The sequence below is a fragment of the Aphelocoma coerulescens genome, chromosome 19 (genome assembly GCF_041296385.1).
Source record: "Aphelocoma coerulescens isolate FSJ_1873_10779 chromosome 19, UR_Acoe_1.0, whole genome shotgun sequence".
NCBI classification, from domain to species: domain Eukaryota; kingdom Metazoa; phylum Chordata; class Aves; order Passeriformes; family Corvidae; genus Aphelocoma; species Aphelocoma coerulescens.
Genome location: NC_091032.1, coordinates 5,121,128 through 5,130,185, shown reverse-complemented (window position 1 = coordinate 5,130,185; position 9,058 = coordinate 5,121,128). Strand labels below are relative to the sequence as shown.

Sequence of the window (9,058 nt, the reverse complement as noted above, 5' to 3'; positions counted from 1 at the left end):
CCGGCCGCAGGCAGCGACGCCCGCCGGTCTCCACGGTTACCTCAGGCGGGATCTCGCGAGACTTTCCCCCCTTTCCCTTTCCGCCGCGGGAGGAAGTCTCGCGAGAGTTGAGGGCGGGGCCGCGCATGCGCCTCGCAGGCCGTGGAGGTCGTTGGAGTCACCGGTGCCGCCGCAGCCGCCGCTCGCGCCCGCCGTGCCCGCCATGCTGTCCCGCCTCAGCACCGCCACCGCCCTGCGCCGCGGCATCGCCACCTCCGCACAGGTACCCGCCCGCACACGGGCACCGCTCCCCGCCGCTCGGGGGGAAGCCCCGCGCTTCCTCCTCGGTTCTGGGGCTGCTGCGGAGCTCGGGGAGGGCCCCGGGAAGAGCCCCGGTGCTGCTCGGTGAAGGGGCTGTGGAGCACAGGCTCTGCCCGGTGAAGGGGTGCAGGGCGGGGATGCAGGCCCGGTCGTTCTCCGCTCTGGGCCTGCAGGGCCAAGGTTGGACGCAGCTCCTCCTGCGGGGCTGCAGGGCTCGGGTGGAGCGCAGGCCCTCGGTGAGGGACTGTGAGGCCGGGAGGGAGTCCCGGCCCTCCTCGGTGAGGGGCTGCGGAACCCCGGGTCTCCTCGGCGACGGACTGCAGGGCTCGAGTGGAGCCCAGACCCCTCCTCGGAGAGGGGCTGCAGGGCTCGGGTGGAGCCCGGTGAGGGCCGCACACCCTCGGTGAAGGGGCCTCAGTGAGGGGACTGTGGAGCCGGGGCCCTCCCCAGTGAGGGGCTGCGGGGCTCGGGTGGAGCCCAGCCCCCTCCTCGGAGAGGGGTTGGGGGTGTGTATCGGTGTCGGTGCTGCTGCCTCAGGCAGGGGAGGGGGCGCGGGGAGGTTGCGGAGCGGGGCTGGGCTGGGCGGCTCGGTGCTGCTGTGCCCGGTGACACCGCCGTTCTGGGGCCGGGGACGTGCGGGTCTTGGCCCAACAACTCCCGCCCTGCTCCAGCCAGCTGTGAGTGTGATAATCCTGTATGAACTCCTCTCTCTGATGGTGTGCAGAGGGTGATGGGTTTGCTGCTTCCTCCCTCTAGTGCAAATATGCCCCTGCGTTGCGAAGGTGTTAAGAACTGAAACTGGCTGGGGTTTAGCAGTAATCCTTCTTGTGCTGAAATCCACTGTGCTGGCCCCAAACCTCTGCTGCTGTGGCTGCATGGATAGAGACCGACCTCTAGCCAATGTTAATAGTCCTGGTGGGATGTAAAAGAGTGATTATTGCAGCTGTGAAGATGTACTGTACAGGAGAGCCTTGTCAAAGTCTTTTAATGGGAACTGTATGTATTAGCAGTGAGGTTTTGACCCCACGGTGTCAGCTCAGTCACAAACGGGGCTCAGCAGTGACTCATGCCAGACTTTGCTTCCTCTTAAGGACTTTTATGCAAAATTATATTTCTTACAATAGCAAGAAAACTGGGCTGAGGTTAGTCTGGTCCAGTTGCTGGGTAGATCATTTCCCATCATAGCACAGTAATTAAGCTGTTCATGAAGGGACGTGGAGCTATTTATTATGGCTTTATCTGGTGATAAAGAATGGCTTTCTCAGCAGTAATTGCTTGTTAGATCTCCACAGGAGTTTTCCATCACCTTGGCAGAGTGTTGCACTTTAAGGTTGTTCTGGCCCCTGGAAGTAGCTTTCCTCTTGTGTAGCAACACTGTGCAAACAGGCATTTCTGAGAGAAATTACACCCTGCCAGTACCTGAGTGAGGATAAAATTGGTTCACCAGGCAGCCAAGTAGAGTGGATTTTTCTTGATTCTCAGCCATGATTAAAGCTGGAAATTGTAGTCATTTAAAGTTCTCAGTCCTCAATGTTGAGGCACCTGCAGGTGCTATTTTGAATTTACTTCAGGTGTAAACATTTTCTTCACAATGTGCACAAAATATGCAGTGGTTATTACATTTACTGCAGTCCATTAAATGCATTGATTTGCCAAATGGAAGGCATATTTTTTTGATACTGGCAACATAAACTAGAAAAACTATGGACCACATTTGCCCTAAATCAGGCGTGGGCCCACAGGGTGGCAGGTATTGGTCTCAGGCAGGCATTTCCCTTGGGAGAAGGGAGATCCTTTGGGTTCCTTTGTGCTAGCCTTGCTTCCCTTTTGAGCTTCAGATCACAAGTAACCATTTCCTCCAACTTGTCCTACCAATAAACCTGAAGGATCTCTGGGAGGCTGCTGTGAGGGTCATTTTCTGTAGGCTTAGACTATCAAGTTTACATAGTGCTTGGTAAAAAATTGAGAAATAGAACTAAAAGTAAAGAAGGAGTGGTGAAATCCCCAAGGTCACTGTTGGGGTAACTGCCAGAACACCTCCACAACGTCTTTGTTGTCTCTTTTGCACAGAACAATGCCAAGGTGGCAGTGCTGGGGGCCTCAGGGGGCATTGGGCAGCCCCTGTCCCTGCTCCTGAAGAACAGCCCTCTGGTGAGCAAGCTCAGCCTCTACGACATCGCTCACACTCCCGGCGTGGCAGCTGACCTCAGCCACATTGAGACCAGAGCCAGTGTCAAAGGTACCATGGGAATGGCCTGTGTTCCAAAGGGATCCTCCCAAAGGGGTGGCTGACCCTGAATGCCCATTGCTTGTGAGGGGAAATCTTTAACCCACTGATCCTGAAGCCTAGTATCAATTTAAGTAGCTTTTTCCTCAAGCAGTGAATGATTAATTAAGGTTTAGCTGATTAGATTGATGTGTATGGAGATGAAAATGGGCTGTGGTTGCACTGTTGAAGGGGAATTTGTGATATCTGGCAGGAAACACTCAGTGAAATTATCTCAAGAGTGTTGAATTTAAAAGTTTGGCTACAAACAGATTTAACACTCCCTGGATGTCCACGTGAATTCCATGTGCTTCTTTTCTCTTGGATTCTGATGAAATCAAAACTTAACCTGCTCATCTTTCTTTTATCTGAAGATCACCAAAAGGTGACATTTTACATGAATGTGCCTGTCTGCAGTTCTTTGGGGGCACTGACTCTAGTGCCAAGGCTTTTGGAGAGTAAATACACATAGCAGGAAGAACTGGGAGTTTGGAAAACAGGTGAATGTGAGATTCTCACCACTCTCCTTCTGTAAGTTTTGAAACAAGGATAAAACATCAAATGGGATCCATCCATAATTGCATTTCTTTGCTTTTCAGCATTAAGTCTGAATTGAAGGTTAAATTAATAAAAGGACTTGGATGCCTCTGGGCATGATTTTGTACTTCAAAGTGTCAGCTATTTAGTAACTGTTGAAAACATAATGCCTGACTGTCTTCCATTTCAGGCTTCATGGGACCTGAGCAGTTGCCAGAATGTCTGAAGGGCTGTGATGTTGTTGTTATTCCTGCGGGAGTTCCTAGAAAACCAGGTATGTTCCCTTTGTTGGAAAGCCCCAGGGCTGCTTTGAAGTGGATCTCTGCAGTTCTGCTACTCAGATAGAGCTGTGTCTCTTGGGGTCTAAGTGGTCTGTTAATGCCCCTGCCCCAGAGCTCCTTGTGGTGTCAGGCAGCTCATTCAGCCTCTCTTAGACTGTCCTCTGTGAAATGGGCTGAACTGATTTCTGGAGTTCCTACTTGGGGCTGAGCTGCAAAGATTTTTCATGCAAGTGATCCTAAGTCTCCCTCTCCTAAGTCCCAGAGCAATGCTCAAGGCATAAAAACTGGTTCTTTTGTTTCATTTTTCAGCAGAAGAGAAAGAATCCATTTTGTTTTGTGTCAATTGTACAGCAACTTCTCGGGGCATCGCTGAATAAATGCTGTTTAGCCTTCCTAGATTGTTTCTGACCTGCTCCATTTCCACTCTGCTTTCCAGTATCCTATTAGGAACATAACAAAATTCTAGACTTTAATGCCTAGCTCTTCCTGAATCTTCATTTTCATGGTTAAAGTAGTTGCTGCAATAGAAATGGGGGGTGGCACTTACACAACCAGCAATGTTTTCCACGCAGCAGTTTGCATTTAAACTGTAGTTGTGGAAGTGACTTAAAAGAGGGAGGAGACTTCATCTTGAGAGCAGTTGTGCTGCTCTGAGCACCACTGGTGTGGGTTGTGTGGTCACAGTGTACTTCAGGCAGCCTCAGTGAACCCAGTTCTGACAATGAGCAGTTGGGCTGGTTGCTCCTGAAAAGGGCTGATCTCTTTGTTAGTGAGAGGAGTTACATTTGGAGCCAGTTCATTACTGCAACTGGACAATTTGTTCTTGATCTGTGAAACCAGAAGCTGATGTATGTCTGTCCAGAGCAGAATATTGGGTTTTGATTAGATTTCTTGCCCATGATGGTAGCTGTGGGTAACTTACAATCCTGCCCTGGCTGTGTTTTAGGTATGACCCGTGATGACCTGTTCAACACCAATGCCAGCATTGTTGCCTCTTTGACATCTGCCTGTGCAAAGCACTGTCCAGAAGCCATGATCTGTATTATTTCTAACCCAGTAAGTGTTTTCTGGAGACCTTGGAATGTAGAGGAAAAACCTCATCAAATTCCAGACTGAGAATACAGGAGTAATCCAAATTCCTACTAATTTTCACCAGCATCTTTAAGGTCTGCAGTGTATTTGCAGAAAAGCACTAAAAGCCTGGTTCTACTAACCCATTTTTCTTGGCTGTATTTAATTCAGAGGGAACTTGGATATAAAAGTGCTTAATATCTCCAAATCTGCGTGACTGGTTATAATGCAAGCCGGTGTATTAGCTGGGATAAAAGCCTTAGCTCACTAAGGGAGGAGCCTTTGTAATGGGAATGAACAAATTTATTGTCTTAATGGTTATTTAAAATTAATGATTTTTATTCCAGCCTGACTGTAAATTGCTCTTCAATTTAGGCATTAAAGTAATTGGCTACAGTTGATTCCAAATTGGAAGTATAGTTCGGGTTGTTAATTGGCCTGTTAAGTTCATGCTAAGTTTATTAAACTGCTTTTATTCAGTGCTTGCCTCTTCTTGCTTGTAGGTAAATTCTACCATCCCAATAACTTCAGAAGTCTTCAAGAAGCACGGTGTGTATAATCCCAACAAAATCTTTGGTGTTACGACACTGGACATCGTCAGAGCGAATACTTTTGTGGCTGAACTAAAGGCAGGTCATGGTTAACATGCAGGGGGAGGGATACTGCCTGCTTTGATCATCAGATCTATAAAGAAACACTTTCAAAATCACTGCAGAGAGCCAAAGGAGCTCGGATTTCTTTGCAGCTAGAGGCAAAGGCAATGATTCCTTATCTCCCTTATTTAGAGGAGCCTGAAGATAAGGTTTCTTGCAAAATGTGGTTCAAGAGACTTTGACCTTTCCTTTTCATAGCTGTGCCCTGCAAGTGAGCTACATGTTGGCCTTAATTCCCTTGGCATTCCCAACTGTGCCATGCAACCAGAGGAGAGGGTTGAGCTGTAGTGTGTGTTTGCAAGTCAAGCTCTGTGCTGTGTGTCACAGGATACTCTGCAAAGTATCAGGAGCTGTAACAGTTTACTGCTCTTAATAGCCCTGGTGGTGTTTATGTTGTGCTGCTCTTTATCCAAACCTGCAGTAGTAATATCCTGTGCCTGCATGAAGTGATCAGAGTAACCTAGAGTTCCACTCTGTAGATGAGGCTTTGTCCATGGAGTGTAACTGCCTCTGGAACTCCTGCCCTGTGTGTCCTGATATCCAGGGCAGAGAGTGAAGTGTGGTGTTTTCAATTGTTTTTCTTGCCTGTGTGCTTCAGAAGCTGGAAAGTTTCATGTTTCCTTTAGGGCTTGGATCCAGCTCGAGTAACTGTTCCGGTTATTGGTGGCCATGCTGGGAAGACCATCATCCCTCTGATCTCTCAGGTAAGTCAGGGTGACAGCTGTGTGTGGCAGCACACTCGTCAGCGTGTTAGGGTTGATGTAAAGTGCCTTTGTGATGGCAGGTAATGTGCTAGGATAGAGCACAGAGAGTCTTTGCTGCTCTCATGGCTGCTTTCCTTCTGGGATGGGGTGCAGGATGAGGTGGAAGGCAACAATCGAAATCTGAGCCCCTCTGGGTAGTATAAACAGTTCCAGCTTTCCTCTAAAGGAGTTTGGGATAAGAACTGAGAGGGAGTGTGGGTGTTCAGGTGTCTTGGCACTGTTTGTGGCAGGTGTCTCATGGCAGGAATACCTGGCTTCAGCAGAAAAATTGACTTGATTTTGCTGTGATGGACTGGAAACCACTTGAACCTCCAGCATTGAAAGGCACAGCTCAGGCTGTGCAGGGAGGCCTGTTCAGCCATGACTGGTAGTCAGTCCAAGCATCTCAGCCAGGCTGAAATGCAGTTCTAAAGCAGGTGCAGTCTCATGGGGAGATGCTGGGATATGGCCAAGGAGCAATCTGTAACAAAGGGGGAAAAGCTGTGCTCTAAGTGGGGAGTAAAGTATCCTTCACAGAAGGATTTTCTTAGGGAATAAGAGCAAGGGCTTTGGAGCAGCTGAATGCTGAGAGGTGCTTTGGTTAAACAGTCTATGGGGGCAGACACAACTGTGCTTAAGCTACTGGCACAGCTGTATGTGAAGGTTCAGTGAATTTCTAAATACTGCTGGGAAGCTGGATTGACTTCCAGAATGCCACAGTGACCTGAATAAATACAAGATGGCTTTCTGAAATTCCTAATGCTTGGAGGGTATCTGTAGTGCACAGGACTACACAGTAGTGAGGAATCATGACAAGCCCTGGTTTGGCTGTGAAGCTGTGGTTTGTCCCTGAGGAAGCTGGGCACGGCTGGGTTCCTGTTCCAGGACATGCAGTAACCCCAGCCCTGATGACTTTTGCAGCTGGTCAGTGTCACACAAGCTGTGAGCTGGGGAAGCCCATTTGCCCAGTTGAGAACTGTTGGTAACAACTGCAGTGATACAAAAAGTATTGTGTGCTTTATGCTAAATCTGGAGGGGTTCTGGTATTGGTAACTTTTTTTTTTCTCCCCATCCAGTGCACACCAAAAGTGGAGTTTCCTCAGGATCAGCTGGAGAAGCTTACAGCAAGAATTCAAGAAGCTGGCACTGAAGTTGTCCAGGCTAAAGCAGGAGCAGGTGGGTTCTTGAGTAAAGCTTCCAAGTAATTCTTGTTGACTGTCTGTAGGGGTGCAGTGCTCTGCAGTGTAATCTTATTTACAGGTTATGAGCTGCTGCCTGGGCTGTGCTACTAGAAACAGCTCAGTATGTGAGACTAAATACTAACTGATCCCACACCACCTATGACTTTAAAAAGAATCTTCTTTGTCAAATTAAGCTGTTTCTTTTATAAATCTGGTCAATTAGATAAATGTAGCTGGCCAAAAGCTGCTGCTTTATCCAACTGGCCATGAGCTTGAGGTCAATGACACTTCATTATTACAGCTCTGTAAACACACCAGTATGGAAACCTTTGATGCTAAAGGAAGTATCAAATTTCAACGTGAGCTGTTCTGAAAGTGGTTTAACTCTTCCAGGATCTGCCACCTTGTCTATGGCCTATGCTGGTGCTCGGTTTGTGTTCTCCCTGCTGGATGCCATGAATGGGAAGCAGGGGGTTGTTGAATGTGCCTTTGTTCGATCAGACGTGACAGAGAGCCCATACTTCTCTACACCTCTGCAGCTGGGGGTATGTACTTTACATCGTGAGCCTTATAAACAGCACCTTCTGGTTGTGTCATGTGGGTTTTACTCAGTAGTTTCAGTTTAGCTGAATGCCTGCTCTTGCTGGAGTTAACACCTGAGTGTGCCTTTAAGAGTCTGGAATATTTGGGTGTGGTATTTGGGCACACAGCTCAGCTTGACAAGGATGCTGCTGCTTTTATCAGCTCTTAGGCTGCACATCAGTGAATAACCAGCGATTCAGACTCGGCTTAAGAGGTCACGCTTGCCTCAAGTCAGGCCTGTTTACTCTGGGCTTTCATATGATTAACCAGAGTCAGCAATCCTGTCTCCTCAGCTTGATGTGCTACAAGCAAATCTTTCAGAAACTGAGGCACATGGGGAGCTACAGCATGGGATTAGCATTAATAGCTTGCTTTCAGGTCCTCTGCTGCACTCTGAGAGAAGTGTTCCTTTTGTCACTCATACCCTGGTGGAGTGGTGGAAAACAATGATGCTGCAGCCCTGTCGTGGCTGCTGGGATGCAAAGGGTGGTGTGTGCTGTCTTAGGGGCAGGCTGGTGAGGGGGTGCAAGCAGAGGGATATTAAGAGGGAATGTAGACATCTTGAAAACCTGGGAGTGCCACTCTGAGGCAGTTTGAGATGGCAAGCAAAGGACATACACCAGAGGAGATCTTCTTGCCAGATGGTGGGTCTGGAGTTAGGAAGGATCAGTTGGTTCAGTCTCCTCTTGAATGAGCTGCTGGGCTGGCTTCTGGTTTCACACTTGTGCACAGTGAATGAGAAGTTTGTGAGGGCTGTAGAAGTTGCCACAGATAGTAAGAGGCTTCTGAGGCTTTCCAGGAAGCACAGGGTTAGCAGACTAGAGATGACACCGGTCCCAGGCTGGGTCTGTGTCTCAGCTGGATAATACTTAGAGCTGTTAAGCTACTCTTTAGGTCATTCAATGAATGGTTAATCCTTAAATCCTCTTTCCCTCAGAAAAAAGGAGTTGAGAAGAACCTAGGCCTTGGCAAGCTCTCCCCCTTTGAAGAGAAGATGGTTGCTGCGGCCATGTCTGAGCTGAAGGCTTCTATTAAGAAAGGAGAGGAATTTGCAAAGAACTTCAAGTGAAGACTTGATGATGGGGAGGAATTAACTTCCTTAATTTATTAAGGCATCATGTCACTTTACGACTTCGGATTCAAAGCTCATGCTTTGATTGAAGTCTGTCTGTATTAGCTTGATGCTTGTTGCCAGTGCAGAATCTAATAATCAATAAAACAGCCTCATTTTTTCAGTGTACCCTGTGGAGTTGTCCTGATGTGCTTGTCCTTTGGAAAGTGGAGGCTGTAAGTCTCTGAGAGGTGATTGGCTTCAGCAGGGATGAAATAGCCTTGGAAAGTGGGTGAACTGATTACTCCCAGCTCTGCTGCTGCCTGGGTTTGTGCTCCTTGTTCAGCACAGCCTCTGGGAACCAGGTGTGATCAGATCAAGATGGGTGTAGGG

The 9,058-nt window shown here is 48.3% G+C and overlaps 1 protein-coding gene across 1 annotated transcript; it reads left to right on the top strand.

Moving 5' to 3' along the window:
- Positions 1 to 123: 123 nt before the first annotated feature.
- MDH2 (malate dehydrogenase 2) lies at positions 124 to 8,854 on the top strand. The gene is made up of 9 exons (XM_069033349.1): positions 124 to 262; positions 2,371 to 2,539; positions 3,294 to 3,377; positions 4,331 to 4,440; positions 4,959 to 5,084; positions 5,735 to 5,812; positions 6,928 to 7,027; positions 7,426 to 7,577; positions 8,552 to 8,854. Exons 1-9 carry the CDS (start codon positions 203 to 205, stop codon positions 8,681 to 8,683), a joined length of 1,011 nt encoding a protein of 336 aa, XP_068889450.1. The 5' UTR covers positions 124 to 202; the 3' UTR covers positions 8,684 to 8,854.
- Positions 8,855 to 9,058: the final 204 nt, after the last annotated feature.

Coding starts and splice junctions, on each gene's coding strand:
- MDH2 (XM_069033349.1), top strand. CDS start 203: ATGCTGTCCCGCCTCAGCACCGCCACCGCCCTGCGCCGCGGCATCGCC. Junction 4,441..4,958: donor TCTGTATTATTTCTAACCCA/GTAAGTGTTTTC, acceptor TCTTGCTTGTAG/GTAAATTCTACCATCCCAAT. Junction 5,085..5,734: donor CTTTTGTGGCTGAACTAAAG/GCAGGTCATGGT, acceptor TGTTTCCTTTAG/GGCTTGGATCCAGCTCGAGT.